General features: G+C 56.6%; 3 protein-coding genes across 10 annotated transcripts in view; 1 reads left to right on the top strand and 2 right to left on the bottom strand.

The window, feature by feature from the left end:
• Nucleotides 1–4,681, bottom strand: part of GAK (cyclin G associated kinase) — a 49,456-nt gene extending 44,775 nt beyond the window's left edge. For all 3 annotated transcript variants that reach the window (XM_031439230.2, XM_031439239.2, XM_064489072.1), the window contains exon 1: nucleotides 4,439–4,681. In XM_031439230.2, the coding sequence (XP_031295090.2) occupies nucleotides 4,439–4,583 (145 nt within the window). In that variant the 5' untranslated portion in view covers nucleotides 4,584–4,681. The remainder of the gene's footprint in view (nucleotides 1–4,438) is intronic.
• A 101-nt stretch (nucleotides 4,682–4,782) lies between these two features.
• TMEM175 (transmembrane protein 175) overlaps nucleotides 4,783–20,612 on the top strand; it is a 16,770-nt gene continuing 940 nt past the window's right edge. Inside the window, exons 1-12 of one of the 6 annotated variants that reach the window (XM_031439461.2) lie at nucleotides 4,784–4,867; nucleotides 5,142–5,227; nucleotides 11,020–11,180; nucleotides 11,374–11,412; nucleotides 13,086–13,183; nucleotides 14,490–14,592; nucleotides 14,738–14,773; nucleotides 15,396–15,479; nucleotides 15,770–15,934; nucleotides 18,912–19,037; nucleotides 19,188–19,266; nucleotides 19,443–19,578. In XM_031439461.2, coding sequence (XP_031295321.1) covers nucleotides 11,028–11,180; nucleotides 11,374–11,412; nucleotides 13,086–13,183; nucleotides 14,490–14,592; nucleotides 14,738–14,773; nucleotides 15,396–15,479; nucleotides 15,770–15,934; nucleotides 18,912–19,037; nucleotides 19,188–19,266; nucleotides 19,443–19,578 — 1,019 coding nt within the window. In that variant the 5' untranslated portion in view covers nucleotides 4,784–4,867; nucleotides 5,142–5,227; nucleotides 11,020–11,027. Of the gene's footprint in view, nucleotides 4,868–5,141; nucleotides 5,228–11,019; nucleotides 11,181–11,373; nucleotides 11,413–13,085; nucleotides 13,184–14,489; nucleotides 14,593–14,737; nucleotides 14,774–15,395; nucleotides 15,480–15,769; nucleotides 15,935–18,911; nucleotides 19,267–19,442; nucleotides 19,579–20,612 lie in introns of all 6 variants that reach the window. The other 5 variants (XM_064489112.1, XM_064489105.1, XM_064489110.1 and 2 more) reach the window with 5 other exon arrangements.
• The window catches only part of DGKQ (diacylglycerol kinase theta), a 17,294-nt gene continuing 13,275 nt past the window's right edge, over nucleotides 16,594–20,612 (bottom strand). The window contains exon 22 of the mRNA XM_064489085.1: nucleotides 16,594–16,926. Within this exon, the coding sequence (XP_064345155.1) occupies nucleotides 16,783–16,926 (144 nt within the window). The 3' untranslated portion in view covers nucleotides 16,594–16,782. The remainder of the gene's footprint in view (nucleotides 16,927–20,612) is intronic.

Raw genomic sequence — 20,612 nt, 5'->3', positions numbered from 1 at the left:
CTCAAGAACACACCCAGCCGCTGTCACAAGGACAGCGGGCGACCGAGGCGCCGCGCTGGGGCGGGGGTACCTGGCGCGGCCCGACTCCGAGGGGTTTGGCTGTTTCAGGTAAAGTGAAACCTACACCTGGCCTAAAGGCCAGCGGTCCACTCCTGGGTATTTCACCTAAGAGTGAAACACACACATGTCCACACACACAAGAAACCCTGTGAAAACGTCCTTGGCAGCTTCACTGCTGACAGTCCAAAACAGAAACACGCAGGCCCACGGCCGGGGTGCACACGCAGGCCGCAGGCATCAGGGCAGCGAGCCCGGAACCCCTAAGGCCGGTGGTGAACACACAGGGCTCCGCAGGTCACACTCGTGACCTTCTAAAAGAGGAAACCAGGCAGGCGGCAGGGCGGGGCGTCTGGGGCACAAGTTTCCCTGGGGCGCCTCAGCTGTTCTTTCTGCACAGGTGTTTGCGACACCACGCTTGCCTCTGTCAGAACACTTAAACTCCACACCGCCCTATGTAAATGACTCAATTCAAATCACTTTTAATTAAAAGACGGAGGCACAGCACGTGAACGTGCAACTCCAGAGGGGGCCTGAATGACCAACAGGCACTGAAATACTCTCCAACTCATGAACCAAAGAAGCACCGATCAACAGAACCAGACACCACTCATGCGCGCCAAAGTGAGGAGGATGCGGGGAGACTGGCTGCTGCCTGTCCTCCCATGGCACAGGGTCACGGACGGTAGGGTGAGGGGGCACCGCTGGCTGGGACAGCAAGCACCCGGGAAGCTGGGGCAGCAGCACGGGAGGCAGTTGGGGGATCTCCACGAGCTTTCTCCATCAGCGCTGTTTCTAAGAACTGGACTCTCCTGGGAGCAGAGTTCTGTTATCTCCCCTGTGCTCCCATGATCACAGCCTGCTAGCTACCTGACAGGACACATGGCCCCACGCAGACGGCAGGGCCATGAGAGGAGGAAGGAGAGCCCCCTCCCCAGGGTGACCACCCGCCATGGAGATCTCCCCCTACTGTGTCCCGCTCCAGGCACTTACACGCCCACGGACGCCCCACTCTGGCCCCCCAACCATGCCCACTGGCAGCCGCTCCAGCAGCTTCTTTTACCTTCATGTCCTCTGGACACATCTTCCTCCAGGACACACCTAAGATGGAACCAGCCGTTCCCACAGGCCAGAGTATCCCCTGGGCTCCCACCCCAACTCCACCATCACCCCCCAATCCCCTGCAGCTCTGGGAAGCTACAGACACCCAGACCTCAGCACTGTCAGGATCATCATGGCCCTGACACCAGGGACTGTGCTCTGCGAGTAGTCAGGACCCCACAAGTGCTGCTGTGGTGAACGTTTCTATCCCGGGCTGGGCGCTGTCACTGTAGTTAATGGCTGACCACAAAGCTGCCCATTTGCCGGGGCGGGGAGGGGCACAGCGAGCATTCGGGCACCAGACAGGGACTGTCGCATCCCGATGGTCTCGACCAGCTGCCCAAGCCCCGTGCCCCTGCTGCAAAGACCCTGCCTATCCGTGCTCTGTGGTATCCGAAGAAGAAACGTCCACTCAGAGCCCTCCCTGGGAGAGACTGCCCTCGCCCTCAGGCCTCTGGGTCCTGGAGGAGGAGACACTAAGGGCCCAGCTGCGCTTCCTCAGTGGGAGAGGGATGTGCCATGGCAGCCCAGCCATCTACAAAACCCACCCGCGCAAGCGCTGAGCACCCCTACAGGAGGGTCTGGGTCCTCTGCCTCCACCACACCAACCTCAGTGGTTTCTGAAACCTGCGGCCAAGAGTCCTGACTACCACAGGGTCCCGCAACTGCCGCTCCAGCCACACCGTGCACTCCCTGCGCCCTCACCCAGTCACAACGGAGGAGCCCGCTGAGAGCTGTGGCCAGAAGGCACCAGGCGGACGTCCAGGGCTTGGGAGGTGACATGGGGGTGTCCTCATGGCTTCTCAGGTGAGCCCTGACCCCAGAGAGAACACACACCCTTGAACAGGAACCACACCACGCGTGGCACACAAGCGTTCCAGTAAACGGGTGCTGATGCCTCAGGTTCACATACCACCTGCCACACAGACTACAAAACGGCTGCAGGTCTTGTTCTAGCTATACCGCAGTGGCCACACACCACGTCGTCCACCTCACCCACCGCGAGTCCAGAGAACAAAGCAGCCGCAGAGGTGGCTGCCTGAGTGACGAGACCCTGGTCTGGGCATAGCGACCCATCCCTGTTATCCTTTCTGGCAGAGGAAGCAGGAGCACAGCTTCCAAAACAAGAGGACACAGAATGTACTTTAAGTCCACTAGGACTGGGCATCTCAGAGTTGTGGGTACTCCCAATGATCTGCTTTAAAAAAGTGAAAATTTCGAACAAATTCTGAAAAGATTAGAAACCTATCTGGCTCCACAGTTCTGCCCTACAACTCACTTCAGGTGACAAGTGCCAATTCCAAAAAGCTACGAAGACCAATGTTTTTTCCCTAAGACATGTGATAGTGAAGCCTGATCTATTATAAATTCACGTGGGGCAACACCTGACATGAAGTGAGGTGAAGCTGTCTGAAGACTTAACTGTCCCACAGAGAGGATACTCACTCATTCAGTGACAAACACATTCATGCATTTGACCGTACAACACTTCCCCAAGTCCCGGGGCAGTATCCCAGGACACACAGGAATGCACTATCTTTCTAAGTTCTGAAGAACTCTGACACACAGGTAGGTACCCAATGGTTTTGGGTTTGGGCCCTTGCTCATGCTTATACAAGCAGCTTGAATTCCCATTCTATGAGCTTTGGAGGCAGTGAACCACCGGTGAAGTTTAAGAGGAGGAAGTCCACAGCTCACAGCCGCACTGTGACTGTGGCTCCTGACCTGCCTAGACAGCCAGGGGAGCGCCCTCTGTGGCACAACCACAGCAGCTGCCTCGTTTCCTTGTTCTTCATTCTGGGTGTTAAGCCACGGGAATGAGCTTCCTTCTTTCCATGACCCGCTTCCCCTCCCACTCTCCTACCCCTGGCCTGCCCCTGCACCTGGCAGGGGTTCATTCTCACCCCTTGCACCTCAGCTGGGCCCCTGCAGTGAGCTGTCTTTTCAGAGCATGTGTCTTACTTTAGGTTCCACAAGGCAGAAACCATGTACTCTCCACTATAAATTTTCGGAAGAAACAAAATACTTGCCTGTTGTCTTCAGAATAAATGAACTGATCTGGGGAAACTCTCGCTCTAGTAGATATGCCAAAATACCACACTTCATAATGTTACTAGAGATACGGCCCCACCACACCCCCATTCCCAAAAAAGCCTAAAATTTCCTCACCAAATCAACCCAAATCTCTTTGCTTCTGACCCTGGAGAAAAAATGTGTGATGATGCTAAGGCCAGAGTAGTGCCTCAGGCCTTCAGGAGATGGGCATCAAAACGGTCAGCTGGTTGAGCTCAAATGGCAGCAGGGGTGCCCGCCGTGACAGGGTGAGCCTACAGGTCTGAGAGCCACCAGAGACAGGCTTGGTCGTTCACTCTACCACTCTCTCGCCCCATCCTAACACAGGGGATACAGTTCTGTTTCAGCACCAGCCCCAAAGCCGTCTGTATTTAGCTGGTGAGCACTACAGCTAGGGGAATCCGGCATACCCTTGTAAGCGCCACTGGACAACAAAGAAAAACCCAGAGGAGAAAACAGGACCGCGGCAACACTGGTGATAAATTCTACTGCGAGGAAGGGAAGGGAGAGGGCGTTCAGGAAGCTAGAAACAGCAGCAGAAACACAGCCGACTAAAGATCTACCCGGAAATTCCTCCCCGACGGACCAGCCCAACCTGCAATGTTCAGTACAGATAACAGCTGTTAGCTCAGCTCTCCGTAAGTTCCATGGACTCACAGACAGACGTTCGAGGCAAGGGGAACGCTCGGATGGTAAGAGGGGAAAGCCTGGTTAAAGGACACTGCGCCGTCTGTCCAACACTCAAGGAGAGCAGAACTGCAATCACCCACGCCCAAGTTCCCGGCACCTGAGGAGAGCCAGCCCTACCTCTGTCCAGAGGTCCAGTCGCGTCCCGCTGCCCTACTACTGCCCTAGATGTGAGGGAAGGGCCGGGCTTATACCCACCCACCCCACTGCCCGCCCCCAGACTCCAGCCTGCAGCCCTGCAGCACCCTCCCGCCCCGCCACCGCCCGCACTGTGGCCCCGCACTCACGCCCCCAGCCTGCCCAACGTCCTTCCCACCGCCACAGCCTCTCCCCCAGGCGCGGTCGGCCCCACGCCTGCTGCTTCCACTCCCTTGCCACAGCCTGACCCCAGGCCTCCGACAAGGAAGTGCCCAGCCCTACACCGGCCTCACCCTCAGCAGCCACCTCCCGGCCGGCCGTGACCCTCGGCCCCGCGGCGACCCTCCCCGCGCCCGGCTCGTGCCCCCGGCCCCGGCCTCACCCTCGGCCAGGACGCGCCGCACCCGCAGCCGCAGCTCGCCCATCTCCACCGTCTGCCCCACGAAGTCAGTCTGGTCGCGGCCGGCAGCGCCACCCAGGGAGCCCGGGCCCGCCAGGAAGTCGAGCGCAGACTGCAGCAGCGACATGGCGGCGGCCGGCAGCGGGCGCCGGGCGGAGGGCTCGGGGTCCAGCGGCGTCCGGGTCCGCTGGGCAACCGCCGGCCGCGAGCCGCCCCAGCTTCCGCCCGACGGCGCGACGCAGGCGCGGGGCCGCGACGCCGCCCGGAAGAGCGTAGCGCCTCACTTCCGCCTCGCGGCGGCTGCGCGTGCGCAGAGCGCTGGTCGCGGTTCGCGCGTGCGCGGCGCGCCGGCCTCGAGACGGACTTCCGCCGTCGAGCTCGCGGGAGGTGTTTGCGGCGGCTCCCGCCCAGGTAGCCCGGCTCCCAGCCCGACTCCCAACCGTCCCCACGTGGCTGTTTCTGCGGAGACTGCTGCTCAGGGGCTCGCCGTACGGAGGGCGGCGTGTGCCAGGCCGCGCGGCGGAGGAGCGGGTCGGGGGACGTCCCCGAGCGATCGAACTCCCGCGACGCCGGGCAGCGGGGAGCTCCTCGCCCGTCGGTTTGGTGGGGTCCGCGGTGTCTGTTGGTTTGTTTTTTTTTTTAATGAGTTGGTTGTTAATAAAAGACTTACGCTTTAAATACCCAGTCCTGCAGCTTCCGTAGGAAAATCAGATCTGGCAACATTGGATCCAGAATCCCGAGTGTCACCAATCACCTAGAGCTGCCCCTCAGGTAAGACACGACCACTCGCCTGACCCACTTGGCTCACTTAAGTTACCTGGCTGCTTCCTGCAGGTACCTGTATGGAGTGTTCGTTCCCAAACTGAAAGAGGCAGCCGAAAGCCCCAGTCAGCGGCCTAACCCTCCTAGAATTTCAAGCTATTAAAAATCTCTTTCCAGACAGGTTAACATGTGTTATTCTTATAATAAAGTATCTTAGTCCATACAGTGCTTTCTAAGTGTCCAGTTTAGTGAGCCTAGCATACCTTGGAGAAGAAGGCACAGTACAGTTAATTCCCGCCCACCCTCCGCTTTGGGCAAGACACATGCTCAGCAGTGTCATTCCTCAGCCAGGTGGCCAGGGTCCACAAGTGTACGGCCAGAGTTCCACCGAAGTCATGCGGCCTTTCCACCAGCTTGCCTGTCTGGTCAATGGAATACAGAGACTGGGGCTCGGGAAGGAGAGAGACAGATGTTTGTTGGTCCCTAGCATATGGGTGGCAGTTGACTTGAAGGGAGCACCAGTGGCGACAACGAGGTTGGACTAAAAGAGGTTATAGTCTTCAGAGCGAAGAGTGGCCAGGGAAGCAGGAATAAGACCAAGGGAACGTTATGTCATGGGGCCAAAGAGAGAAGATGTTTCTAGGAGAGAAAAGATAATTAAGCGTGTCAAATGCCATTTGAAAGTCAAATAGGAAAAGGAGTAAAAGATGTATGTTGGGTTTAGCAACAGTGAGACTTTTGATGACCTTGCTAAGAGTAATACTGTTTCATTGGCATGGTGGGCTGACCAGAAGTCGAAGGATATCGAAGGATACAGAAATGGAGATGTAGGTAACTCTGGGTGTTTGGCTGTGGAGGAGGAAGTGTGGGAGCTTGAGTGATGATGGTGCAGAGATGATTTAAGATGGGAGGTTCTGGAGCAGCCTAAAGCTGGTGGAAGGGAGCCAGTGAGAGAGGTTTGCTAGGGCAGAAGAGGCAGGTGTGAAGCGAGGTCCTCTGCAAGGTAGGAGGGAGTGACATGCAGCAATGTTCTCTTTGAACACAGGAAAACCACTCTTAAGTGTCACAGAAAGGAAGATGGGTTGCCGTTGCAGGTAACTTGTGTTTACTGGGATGAAAGCAAAGGGATTCTCTGATAACTTCTATTTTCACTGTGAATAAGGAAAAGAAAACATCTACTGAGAATGAGAAGGAAAGTAGGAGCTGAGGGTTGAGCAGTGTGGAAAGAAATCCAAAATAGCTGTTGCAGAAAACCTAGTGAATAACTCAGTGGAAAGTATGATACAGTCTGAGGGTTCATTTGAGTTTGAGGCTGTGAATTTATTCTCGCAGGACCTAGGGTCAGGTGGAGATTTCTAAACAGTGCAATTACTTTGGAGCGAGAGTCTGTTCAGACTTGGTGTTTCATGCTTGTGGAGCACCTGTCTATACTGGCCCTGCCCTAGGTGCTCTGGTAACACTGTCCTAAGCCAGTAGAGTGCATGCTTAGCATGCATGAGGACATGGATTCAATCCCCACTACCTCCATAAAAAAATCAAAAACATACCTGTCTCCAGACCACACTTCCCTCCTGAGCTCTTAGACATTTAGTCTTAGACAGCACATCTCATATATATGTGTCAAAACTGAATTTATAGTCTTCATCCCCAAACCTGTTCCCTCTGTAGTAGATTTCATAACAAAGACTATTACCAAAAATTAAAATCATTATATAATGTTGAAGGGGTAAATTCATACAAGACATGACAATACTAAACAGTTCTGCACCTAATAATAAAGCTTTAAAATACATGAAGCAAAACTAATAAACTAAAATAAAACTAAGCAAGGAGAGGTAGACACACCCACAGTTGAGGTGGACGCTTCAATACGTCTTTCTCAACAAAAGATGAGCAAGTACCCCGACTCACCAGGGATGTGGTAGAGGTGAGTGACACCACTGACCAGCCTGACTGGGCACGTGTGGAATGCTCTGCACAGTGACAGTGGCACACACAGTGTCAAACACGTAAAGAACACTGACCAAGATGGGGCGTGCTCTGGGCACATGCCCTCTGACCACAGTGGAGTTAAGGTAGAAATCAACTGCAGATATATGGAAAATCACCCACGTGATCATCCATGTCAGCGTTTCCCAGCCTTGGCACCGCTGACGTGGGCCAGGTAATTCCTTGCCAGGGTGGAGAGGTGTCCAGTGCACTGTAGGATGTTTGGCAGCTCCAAGGTGCCAGGAACACACACCGCTTGTCGTAACCAGAGGGTCTCCAGGCATTGCACATGTCCCTTGAGGGGCAAAATTCTCGGTTCTCAGTTGAGAATCACTGCTCTAGATTTAAAAACAAGAAGAAAGAAAGGTTCCTAGAACTGGCAGGTGAGCTTAGTCAGGCTGCAGGGTACATGGTTAATACGTAAAAAATACATGCTATTTTTAAATAACTGGCAACAAATACTGGAAGTTGAAATTAAGGAAAAGACACCACTTAAAACAGCATCAAAAATATTAAATACTTGGGATAAATCTGAAAAAAAAAAAAGATGTGCAAGACTTATAAACTGAAAAATGAAAAACTTTGAGAGAAACTAAAGACCTTAATAAGTGGAAAGATACACAGTATTCATTAACTTAGAAGATTCAGTGTTGGAAATCAAATTAATCAGTCAATGCCATTCCAGTTAAATTCCCAGCAGACTTTTTTTTGTAAAAATTGACACACTGTCGGGGGGAAGGCATATAGCTCAGTGGTAGAGCGTGTGCTTAGCATGGTCCTGGGCTCAATCCCCAGGACCTCAGTTAAAGAATAATAATAAACCTAATTACGCACCCCCCCCCAAAAAAACCAATAAATTTTAAAATAAAAATAAAAATCAACACTGGTTTTAAAATTCACTTGGAACTGCAAAGAAACTAGAATAAATCTGAACAAGAACAAATTTGTATGCCTTTATTTTCTGACTTCTGTACTTACAAAGCTGCAGTAATCCAGGTGGTGTGACACCGGTATGAAGATGACAGAAGTAGATCAGTGGAACAGGATACCAAGCCCGGAAATTGGCCCCCAAGTAAACGTATGGTCAGTTGACTTTGAATAAGGAGTAAAGGTAATTGGAGAAAGGGTAGTCTTTTTAACAAATGATGTTTGAAACATTGGATATCCATGCGTTTAAAAAATGCTTATCCGTACTTTGCATCAAAATAGATCATAAATCTAAATGTGAAACCTAAAACTCTAAAACTTCTAGAAAACAGTCTGTGAGGGTTTTCACTACAGCAGCAGAGAGCAACCCATAAAAGAACAGAGAGCCAGGACTCGTCAGCACTGAGAGCTTCAAACTGCGTTGTGATGATGCGCTTCCTAGGTGGGTGGACACACTGTGGTGCTCTGTGACATGGGATCTTATTCAGTGATGAGAAGAGACGAGCTGCCAAGCCCCCGAAAGACGGGGACCTTAAAGTCACTTACTGAGCAAAAGAAGCCAGTCCAAAAACACTACCTATTGTTTGATTCCGGCTGCGTGACATCCTGGGAAAGGGAAGATGTGACAGGTGCCAGGGGCTTCAGGGGAGACAGGGGCGGCTGGGAGCACGGGATCATAGGGCTGTGGAAGTGTCCTGTGTGCCTCTAATGGCGAGGGCAAGTCGCCCACTTGTCAGAATCACCCATGGGACCAGAGCACGCAGTGTGGCCTGGCCGTCCGGTGTCCAGCTGTGCCACACCGTGGCAGGGAGCTGACGGTATGGGAACTAACTCTGTACTTTCCCTCAGGTTTCCTGCAGACCTGAAACTGCTCTAAAAGTAGTTACCGATTTAAAAAATATATACGTGTGTATTGTTGAGGAAATGAAAACACAGCCCAGAATGGGAGAAGATATCTGATAGTGGACTTGTGTACAGAATGTATAAAACACACACGTGAACAAGCTTGCATGGACACAACAAGGGAGGCCCACAGTCCCTGCGCCGTCCCCGCCGAGAGGTCCGGGCCCCTGAGTGAGCGCACGAGGCTCTGCGAGTGAGCCCCAGCCCAACTCAGGTGCCCCTCGCAGGCTGCGCCCGGGCTCCAGCCCTCGTGCTGTGGTCACACCACGCTCTCTGTCACACACACGCACAGCCAGTTCCTCTTTGCCTTCAGTAATCCTCACAGCATTTGTCTGAGAATGAGAAGAGGTAGTTTGCATGAAGTACTCGAAACAGTGCTTGGCACTCAGTGAATATTTGATAAACGTCTCTCATGTTCTCATCACTTTGTCATAAATATTTGCAGACGCCCCTTGTTCTGAGGGCTTCGCCAGACTCGGTCCACCCAGGGAAGCTCCGTGCTCCACGGTGCCCTGAGGCGTCTCTGGGACAGCGCTGACTTGCTGTGGGGGCTGTCCAGGCCAAGTCTGCCGCTAACGCCCGGCGCAGGGCGTGGCGCTCTCCAGGGTCACAAGCCTTCATTACTGCCTCTGTGTTGTACAAGTTTTCAGCTTTTCCTCCTGTTGTCATCGGAACTTTTAAAAGTCTCCTGTCTCTTCTCTCATTAAAGAAAAATCATTTCTCAACTCCGCCCTCCTCTACTGTCAGTCCTGTTTTCTTCCTTCGTCACCACGAGTCTTAGGACTTGTGTGTGACGCAGGTTACGTGCAGCTGACATGTTTTTGAACATGTATTGTGCCAGGCCCTGGGATGTATTTGCCCATAGTAAAGTACACGTAACAAAATCTGCCGTCTTAACCCTCTAAGCGCACAGCTCAGGGGCATGAGTACTTTCACACCACTGTGCGGCCGTCGCCACCACCCGTCCCCAGAACTCTTCATCCTACAAAACTGAAACTCTGTTCCTGCTGAACAGTAACTCCCTCCCCACCAGCCCCGCCAGCCGCCATTCTGCTTTCTGTCTGCAAGACTGACTCCTCTAGGGACCTCGTGTAAGTGGAATCACACAGCATTTATCCTTTTGTGGCTGGCTTATTCCACTCTGCATAGTGTCCTCGGGTTCATCCATCTTGTAACAGGATAATTTCTTTCCTTTTTAAGGGAGTTGAATAACATTCCGTTGTAGATGTATTTGCCACATTTTGTTTAGATGTTCACCCATAGTTGGACACTTGGGTCATCCACCTTTTGGCTACTGAGACCCGGGCCACATTTTTTGTTAATTTTTGGATGTGATATAAGGTACTCTCCAAATTCAGTCTTTGGTATGTTGATATCCAGTTGTCCCAGCAACATTTGTTGAAAAGACAATTCTTTCCCCACCGAATGGTCTTGACACCCTTAACGCAAATCAGTTGACCACAAACGTAGCAGTTTACTTCTGGACTCTGATTTCTCCACTGGCCTGTCCGTCTGTCTTTATGCTGGTACCACACTGACTTGACTAGCATGGCTTTGCACTAAGTTCTGAAATCGGGAAGTGCGAGTCCTCACCTTCGTTTTCCGTTTTCAAGATTGTTTTGGCTACTCTTTAAATAGCCAAGGGTTCCTTAAATTTCCATATGAATTTTAAGGTCAGCTTGTAAACTCCTACAGGGAAGGCAGTTGGAAGTTTGATAGGGACTGAGCTGAACCTGTAGCTCAGTCGTGACAATGCTAAGTTCTTTAATCCACGAGCAAGGGCTGTCTTTCCCCTTATTGGGGTCTTTAATCTCTTTAGTAACTTTTTGCACTTCTTTGTTAAACTTTGTTCCTAAGTATTTTGATGCTATTGTAAATGTAATTGTCGTCTTAAGCTTATTGTCAGATTTGTTATTGCTAGTTCAGAGATGTGTTGTTGAGTTTTGTATATTGTTCTTGCTCAGACCTGTGCTTCCTCCCAGGCCCCACCATGTCCAGGCCCCAGAGCCCAGAGCCGGCCCTGAATGTGCAGGGAGCCTCCTCCATAGGCCCGGGGGATGAGGACGCTGCCGACGGGACCCAGCACTCCCACCGCATGCTCAGCTTCAGTGATGCACTGTTGTCCATCATTGCCACTGTGATGGTCCGTGTGGGCCCCGCCCAGACCCCGGCCTGGGTCCCCACCGCCTCCTGAGCTCCCCAGGCCCCAGGCAGTCAAGAGGGTGGGAGGAGCAGCCCAGGGCTGGCTCAGGTCCCCGACACCATGGCATCCAAAAAGCAGTCAGTGCCCAGCCTGAGAGGTGTCCATCGGGTCATTTTGTGTCTTGTTCCCATAGATCCTGCCCGTGACCCACACGGACATCTCCCCGGAACAGGTACTTGGGGAGTCTGCAGCACCTGGCATGTGGGTGAGGGTCCAGAGGGCTCACAGTCCATGAGCTGGAGGTGGGGCTCTGTGCGGGCGCTCCTGGCTGGGACCAGGGGCCAGGCCGACTGACACTTCCCCCAGCGATGCTGGTCAGCCTAACCCTAGCCTGCGGACAAAGGTGTGCCCTCGGCTGAGCCCTGAGGAAGCTTGAGGAGGGAAGGGGTGCTGATGGCTGGTGTGGGACCTGTGCCACCCAGAGTCTCTGCCAGCCACTCCTGGAGTGTCACTCAGACTGGGTGCTCGGGGAGCAGAGGGGGGCCTGCCTGCCTGACCAGCGGGCCCAGTGGCCGGCAGCCTCAGGAGATGCTCCCACCTGGGCCTGCGTGATAAACGGACACTTGTGGTTTTGCCATGGAGGCAAGTGGCAAACCAGGTTTTTTAAAGCAGAGTTTCTATTTATAGACAACTTGGAGTATTTCCGTTTTATAAGTAAAATAGTGACTAAGGTAGCACCTTAGAAGCCTGACATGATTTTGGAAGTCCTCCAGAAGCCCCTGGGCATGCGTGTGCGAGTGTGGCTCCCTGGGCCTCCTACCCTGAGTGAGTGTCACCTCAAGGCACCTGGGTGCACAGCGCTGGGTCCCGTGTGCATGGCCCCGGTCCGGCTCTGGTCCGACCAGCACATTCAGCCTGGAGGCCGCTGGGGTTCATCGGAGTGGTGTGGGGTTTGGCCTTTGCACCTGTGGGAAGGTGACGACGCTGCTTCTCGTGTGCTTGGGATGTGAACTGAATGGAAATGCAGGTCGAGCCAGATGTTGGCAGCCGGCCCCCAGCATAATAAGTAAAGGGCCCTGTGCAGCTCCCTCTGCTCCAGGGCCCCCCGAAGGGGCCTGGTGCTGAGTGCTGGCCGAGCTCAGGAAAGCCGTGTCCCCCCAGGGGCCGTGGCACTCACCTGGCTGCGCTGGAACCTTCTGGGGACCTTGGTGCCACCAGTTTCAGAATGGGGTTGTGGGTGTGTGCTTGTGAGATGCCAGGAGGTGACACGGGGACGTACATGAGGCTAGATCTCCTCGCTTCTCTACGGTCAGGGTCATGTTCTTGGAGGTCATGAGTTCTGCTGAGAAGTCATACCTCTCTCTGCTGACTAGTTCTAGAGAGCTTTGAACAGAAGGGCTCGCACAGCGGTTGGGTGCCTCCTTCAGAGAAGGTGTTGCCAGGACATGACAGGAGAGTCCTCAAGGCCACAGGACCCACCCAGTGAGGCAAGGAGTGGCTGCTCATGTGGGTGCAGAGAACCAGCAAGAATGGGAAAGGCACCAGCGCCGCACTTGGAGGTCTCGCTGAGGAAGCCCAGCCTACCGCCCCACCCAGCGCCCTGCGCCAGGCAACACTTCTCCTGAAGGACTGTTACCTGGCAACGCTGTGGCTCCCGTGGCAGCACAGGCCTTGCTGCCACAGGACCCTGCCATGGTCCTGGAGCGGCTCGAAGGAACCTCTCTGCCCGGGAGCTGGCATTCTGGGGGATCCGCCCAGGACCCTGGAATGTGCATCTGTGAGCGGGGCCTGGACAGAGGCCGAGCCTCTCAGCGCTTCTCCCGCCCTGGGGTCTCAGTGCCCTGTGGCGGGGCTGCTGGGTGCATGCAGTGAAGCTGTCTCTGACGTGATGCTCTTCTGTTCCAGGAGTTTGACAAGAGCATACAGAAGCTTCTAGCAACCAGAATTGCCGTCTACCTGATGACATTCCTCATCGTGACCGTGGCCTGGGCAGCACACACGCGGTATGGGGCTGGGCCAGGGCCTCTCCCCAGGCTGACGCCCACATTTTTGGCGGCTCGGCATGTGTGCCCAGTATGGCCTGGGCCTGCTGAGGGCCGGGGGCAGCACGTGTGCCCTGGGCCCTGAGCCACCCGCTCTCGGGGTGGGCCGTGGCTGAGCACCCAGGAGGGGGTGTTAGTGGGCCTCTCCCCCTCACTGCAGGTTCCTGCTCAGGCCTCTGCGTTCCCATCTGCTCACAACCGTGATGGGGCTTCCCACCCCAGGCCCAGGACATGAAGGGCGGTGGCGTGTGAACACAGGCCCACGCTGCCCGTGTCTGGGCCGGGCACGGCGCTGCCGCCTGCCTGAGCCACTGTGCAACCTCGCGTGTGCAGGCCCCTCCATCCTGGTCCAGACTCTGGGGAGGAGAGTGGAGGCCTCAGGACACAGGAGTCGGGCCTGAGCTTCCTCTTTAGGGGGAAGAGGTTCCTTAGGACCCAGGGGACGTCTGAGCCCCAGGCCAGGGCAGGGAGAACCCCAGGGATGGGCTCTGGGTGGGAGGGGAGGTGATGTTCTCTGACTGGGGGTGCTGGGGGTGCCGGAAGCCCAGGAGCCCGTGAGGCACTGGCGTGTGCCTTAGAAGTGTCTCTTAACATTTTATGTCATGTACTTGCTTTCGGCAAAGTGATTTTCTGGCGGGAACAAGTGATCCTCTAAAGGCTTTGAGGGGCCTTTTCTCTTCTGCCTCCCGTGTTCACGGACAGCAAGGAGGCCCAGGGGCTGGCGAAAGCCAGGTGGGCCACAGCTGCCCTGTCTAGTCCTGCCGGTGGCCGTACAGGCTGCTGGCACAGTGGACCCCCCGTAAGCCCAGTAGCGTGGACAGGGCCACAGGTGCCTCGCGTGGGGGCACGCTCAGCAGAGGCCACACCCTAGAGCTTGAGGCCTGGCTTCCAGGAGTGGCACAGGTCCACCCTTGGGCCTTGTCGCCCAGGGCTCAGTGGGTCGCCAGTGGGGACAGGGCCCCTTCCTCTGACTTAGAGAAGCGCCCAGCCCCAGAGCCAGCCCTGAGTACCAGCCCCGAGAGGCCCTGGAGGCCCCTGGCTGGGTGCAGACCTCCTAGGTCGTGGACCGAGGCCCGCTGAGCGCAGCCCAGGAGAAGGCCCCGTGCTCAGGGGGACACGGACGGCTTTCAGAAGGGATGTTAGTTTCCGGCCCTGAGTTGACTCTTGGTGACTCTGCCTGTCCCCTGGCTCCTTTTCGGTCTCTGGTCACGTCTTCCCGCCTCCATGGACCACCGTTTCGTCTTGGGAGCATGTTTGGTGCCGGTAGGACCACGTTTATTGATGGTGTGACTTACCCCGTCTCCCTCCCATTGTTCAGATTGTTCCAGGTTGTTGGGAAAATCGACGACACGCTTGCCCTCCTCAACCTGGTGAGCTTCTCCCTTCACTGTGGTGGGGGGGGGTGCTGCCTGCTCAGCCCCCTGATGCCTCTGGGTGGCAGGGCCTGGGACCCATCTGCTGGCCGGCCACCTGGAGTGGCCTGCCCTCCCTGACCCCTCCCCTCCTCCTCCCCAGGCCTGCATGATGACCATCACCTTCCTGCCATTCACAGTGAGTCACAGGGATCACCCCTGGTGTCCCTGGCGCCCTGCAGAGCACCACCCTGGGTCCAGCCTGTCCTCCACTGGGCAAGAGGCCCCAGACCTAAGATGTTTCCTCCTCAGAAGCTCTCAGACCACTGGGTGGTCCAGGGTGTGGACCACAGGGTTGCAGGGAAGGGTCTGGGGGAAGAGGTGTAACTGGGGTGTCCAGGCTCGATGGAGAGGGGAGGCCTCCAGGGCCCAAGGAGGGGTGTTCCCTCTGTGCTCCCCGGCCCTCCTAGCTCCCACCAGCCCCCCGAAGCCCATGGCCTCCCGGCCAACCTTGGCTTGTCCCCAGAGTGTGACCCCCACCGCCTCCTCAGCCAGCAGCTCCCTCTGAATTCTGAAGGAGGACGGTGCTCTGAGTTCAGTGCATCCCAGAACTGAGGTCGGGGATTGTCCACGAATCTGATGACGTTTCAGCTCTAAATGCTTGAAGCCCTCGGACTCGCTCTTGGGGAAGGCACACCTCCAGGGCTCTTGCTGCCCTAACTCGAGGCAGCTTCGTCGCTGCCCAGGCACAGCCCAGCTGACGCACAGAAGGCTCCGGGGCCTGGGCCTGAGACCCTGACCCGAGGCCTTTGTCACTGCAGTTCTCCCTGATGGTGACCTTCCCCGACGTGCCGCTGGGCATCTTCCTGTTCTGCATGTGTGTGATCGCCATCGGGGCTGTGCAGGTAGGACATGTCCTTGTCCGCTCAGGGCCTGGGCCCCTGTGCTGATGAGCACAGTGAGATGGGGCCGCCGCCACTTTGGGGTGCTCTGGAGGGGAGCAGGGCTCTCTGAGACCCCCACACGGTCCTGGGAGCAGAGCAAGGGCTCCTGTACCCCCTGCACCCCCAGAATATCCTGCAGAGCCTCACAGCAGAACCCTGCATCCCTGAGGGTCCCCGCTTGTATGTGTGGGAGGAAGGTGGGCACTGGCCAGAGGCCTCTGCTCCAGCCCTGCGGCCCATCTCTCCTGCAGGCACTGATCGTGGGGTATGCGTTTCACTTCCCCCACCTCCTGAACCCCCAGATCCAGCGCTCCGCCCACCAGGCGCTCTACAAGCGGCACATCCTGCGCATCATCCTCCACGGCCCTGCGCTGTGCTTCGCGGCAGCCGGCTTCTCCCTGTTTTTCTACCCTGCGGTGAGTAGGGGCAGCAGAGTGGGTGAGGAGGCCACCCCAGGATGGGGAGGGAGGCTGCTCAGAGGAGGGAGGCACTGAGCTGCGCCAGGGCCCCTGGTGCCCTGGAAGCTGGGGCGGGGGCAGCCCTGAGCGAGGCTCACACCCACTCCCCACAAGGGGTTCAAGGGGGGGACAAGGGGGATGGGACGCAGGGGGCTGTGCCTGCCTTCTCTGTTGAGGGGGCGGGGTTAGAGAGAGAGAAATTCCAGAGCCGGAAAGATGGAGGGAGTGGAGAAGAGGGAGGTGAGTGGTGAGTGGAGCCCAGCCCGGGCACAACTTGCCCGAGTGCAAGAAGAGATGGCCGTGCAGACGTGTCTGGCTCTGTCCCCGGCTCCACTGAGTGCGCACAGTTCTGCGTAAGGGAGCGAGATGCCTTAGCAACATCCTAGCCAAGCCGCAGGGGTCAAGGCTGGCTGAGACCCCCCCTCTTGGCCAGCAGCTAATTTAAGGGGAACATTGTTCTAGTGACGCTTCCGTCATCCAGGAGCCAAGGTGAGTTCTGACAAGCCGCTGTCTCAGAGCTGCCTAGAAGCTTTAGGCACAGCTCCTGGCTCTACTTGAGCGCCAGAGAAGTAAAGTGAACGTTTAAACCTAAAGCGTCCAAAGAATTGTGGAAAAAATGAATGGTTCACGTTATTTTAAATCTCTAGTAAGTGTTTCCAGAGAATTCCAAGTTTAACACAAATAGGCTGGCAAGGGCTGCAGGGTTGTTCCCTGAAGGATGGGGCTGGGCACTGGGGTCCATGGCACGCCCAGGTCAGGCCAGGGGCAGGCAGAGGGGAAGGTGGACACCCCAGGTTGGGGCAGACCTAGGGCCTCTGCCTGCTTTCCTCAGACTTGAACGTGATTGCTGTGCGAGAGGAGGGCCCAGCTCCCGCTGGTGGGAGGCGTGCTGCAGGGGCCCTCAGGGTCAGGCAGGGTGTCCTTGGCTGTGGCTTCAGCAGAGCAGCTCCCTGTGGACAGAGCAGGGCCGGCCAGGGCCAGCAGGGAGGGATGGAAGGATGGGGTTATGGGACAGCAGGTCTGAGGCCGCATCTGCATCCTGGTTTCAGTGGGACACCCCTCCTGTCTGTGGATAGGGTCAGGGTTAGGGTGAGGAGGATGGGGGGACAGCTGGGGTGTGGCACATGGGGCCTGGCAAGGAGAGGCAAGCAGAGTGGAGGACACGGGGGTCTGTGCGCAGTAACAGGGCCCAGACGCTGGGCAGGGAAGGAAGGGATGGGTGGGCCACAGGGGCCAGGCTGGCAGTGCACAGCGTGCTATGGGGGATGGTGACCAGGCCCTGGCGGGACGGTGGCAGCCGGGGAGGGACACCTGGGCCGACACACTGGGAAAGGGGAGGGTCCTCGGTGGGGCTAGGGAGCCTGGGTGGTCAGCGCATGCGGCAGCCTCAGAGAGAGCAGTCATCTCTCTGTGCGGCGTTCTTCCCATCTTCCTCTTTGTCCCCCTTCCCTGGCCTCCTTGCCTGGGCCCCTGCCCGTCATCACCTGTGACATAGCTTGTCACAGCCTCCCCGCCCCCAGGCCCACCTACCGCAGCCTCCCTGCCAAGCCATGGCCACCCTCCCAGGCGTCCTCGCCACCCTTCCCCATCCGGGACACTGCTGGACCCACCCTCCAGGTCCAGCCATGCTCACTGCCCTGACTCAGGTCGTTCTGACCTCCCTCTGGACCACCTTCCTCTGCTGGTGACACTCGGGTCCCAGGGCCTCTGCCCTGAGCCCCTCATGCCGGTACTGGCGCCTGCTCCCCCTGGACTCGCATCCCTCCAGACCAGGGCAGGGTCCCCCAACCTCCACTGCACTCGGGTTCCCTGTTGTGTGTTGTTTCCTCCTGTCCCGCAGCACCTCCCACCCCATCCCCTCCTGCCTTCTCCCAGAGCCCCTGCTCTTACCTGCCTCACACCTGGGATCCGCCGCCACCCCGTGTGTGTCTGCCGAGTGACGTGTGTGACTTGTCACATGGAAACTGGGTGATAAGCAGGCCTGTGAGGCCACCCTGCCCTATCTGTTTACAAAGTGCCCCTTGTTTCCCTGAGTCCTCTGGCCACGCCAGGTGACATGGACACACAGCCAGGAAGGACGGGCGGGAGCCCTTCCCTGAGGGCGGGGCACAGGGTGGGGCGGTGGGACCACCTCGGATTAGAAACACTCCTGGCCCACCATGCTCCCCTGTTCAAATAATTGGGTTTATGCATCACATGGAATTGACCGCTGTGGCCATTTTGAAGTGCACAGCTCAGCAGCATTAATTTCAGGCACATCGCTGTGCGCCCATCACCCCTGTCTGGTCTTAGAACTTTCATCACCCCAAACTGAAACCCTATACCCATTAGCGGTCACTCCTGACTCCTCCTCCCCTCAGTCCCAGGAAACCACGAATCTACTTTCTGTCTATACAGACTTGCTTGTTCTGGGTATTTCACATAAACAGAATCACAAAATACGAGGCTTGTGTGTGTGGCTTCTTTCACGCAGCGTGTGTTCAAGGATCACCCCTGCTGTCGCAGTGTCGGGACTCCCCCCCCCATCAGCCACTGGTGGACGGGCCACATCCTGCGTCCACGGTGCTTGCATCTCAGCTGCTGTGAATAGTGACGCGTGAACGTGGGTGTGCAAATGTCTTTTCGAGACCCTGCTTTCAGTTCTTTGGGGTTTATACCCAGAAGTGGAATTGCTGGTAATTATCTGTTTTAATTTTTTGAGGACCCTCTGTTCTGTTTTCCACAGCAGCAGAGCCATCTTACATCCCACCAACAGTGTGCGAGGGCTCCAGCCTCCCTGTCCTCGCCGCCGCCTGTCCCTGGGCGTGCGGTGCACTCTTGTGGTTTGGATTCGCGTCTCCCCGAGGACTGGTGGTGCTGAGCACCTGTCCCTGTGTGTGGGGGCTGCGTCTCTCTTCAGAGAAATGTCAGTTCAAGTCCTTTGCCCATTTTTCAGTTGGTTACTTGTCTTTCTGACGTGGAGCTGGAGGAGCTCCCACACGTGCTGGACACGAGGTTCTTCTCTGACAGGAGGTTTGCGCATGCTCCCAGCCTCCTGGTAACACTCCCTGATGCACAGCAGGTTTGCATCTCGATGGGGAACGAGCTGCCGGTCTTGCTTCTGTTGCTTGTGCTGCCCTCCCTCTGGAGCGGATGGCTCCAGGGTGGGATTCCTGGGCCCGGCCCTCGGTGGAGGTGCCAAGCCCCACTGACGCACCCGTGTCTCCTGCAGTCGTACCTGCTGATGGCGACAGTCATCTTCCTCCCCTACGTCAGCAAGGCCGCCAGCTGGTGCCGAGGCAGGCTTGTGGGTAGGTGCCTGGGCAGGCTAGAGTGGGGGCCTCGGAGCACCCTTGCCAGCCGGGCGTCCCTGCAGGGTCCCCTCCCCTGGCCTGCATGCTCCGGCCCCTCAGGCAAGAGGGCAGCGACCCCCAGCTGGCCCCGAGGCCCTGAGGGCTTGGCCACTCCTCCCCCTGCACTCCCGCAGGCCCCAGGGAGCCCCCAGCTCACAGCCTGGAGTTCTTCACCTTCGACCTGCATGGGCCTCTCAGCAAGGAGCGGGTGGAGGCCTTCAGCGACGGGGTCTACGCCATCGTGGCCACGCTGCTCATCCTGGACATTTGGTGAGGACCTGCCCAGGCTCCAACCCCAGAGGCCCTGAGGTCTCCCTGCCCCCCTCCCCAGAGGGAGCCCCACCCTGAGGACCCACCTGACTGAGTGGGTGGCTTCCCGGCTCCCTATGTCGGTCCCCAAGTTCCACTGAGTTCCTGCCCCCACCCTTCACTGCAGCTCTTCTGCTCCACCTGGCCTGTCCTCCAGTCAGTCTGAGCTCCAGCCTGAGTTACTGGCCTTTTATTTCTAAGTGTTCTACCTGCTGCTTTTCCAGCTTTCCGTCCTTTTTTGTAGTGTTTTACTCCTCGGTCAGGTTCCAGTTTGTTCTTACTTTGTCAGTGTTGAAACACCCTGATTTTCTGTTCTGCTTCTGACAGTCTGCAGTCACGATGCTCCCAGTTTTCTCTTGGCAGAGTTTTCTTACTGTCATTTGTGAATTTTTAAGAAGTCGGAAGCAAATGCTTATTGGTACCAGTCTCCGAGGCCTAGACCTGTGGTTCTGGAATGAGCTGGCTTTGCCTCTGCTCTGCAGCCAGAGCCATTCTGCAGGTCCCCCCAGCGGGGGCAGCACGGAGTGGCTGTGGGGCCCAGGGGCCCAGGTGCAGACCCCCAGGAAACCCCCCGTCTCTGTCCGCTGCTTTTGTGAGGACAGAGGTGGCCCAGGCTGCTTCAGCCCTTCCACAGCACCCACCACCTCCATGCGGGGAGAAGCCTGGGCCCAGCGTGCCTTCACATTGGTCCTTACAGTGAAGTTCGGCCCAGGAATCAGAACCTCAGAGGCAAACCCCCTCAGATCTGCAGGACCACTGTGGACTGCAGGAAGCTGCAGGAGGGTGGACAGACCTCACAAGCCCCCACCCACGTGGGCCAGAGGGGCCAAGGGCTCAGGGCCCAGGCTGCTCACCAGCCCCAGGGGCCAGCAGGTAGGGCTGCCAGTCAGCAGAGAAACCCAAGATGCAGTTAAATTTGAGCTTGTGAGCACTGAATTGTTTAGTATCCTGCCTGCAGTGAGCACAGATCAAGGAAAACTCAGTGCACGTCATTC

This window comes from Camelus dromedarius, chromosome 1, assembly GCF_036321535.1.
Source record: "Camelus dromedarius isolate mCamDro1 chromosome 1, mCamDro1.pat, whole genome shotgun sequence".
In the NCBI taxonomy this organism is placed as follows: Eukaryota; Metazoa; Chordata; class Mammalia; order Artiodactyla; family Camelidae; genus Camelus; species Camelus dromedarius.
This window is presented reverse-complemented; position numbering and strand designations above follow the sequence as displayed.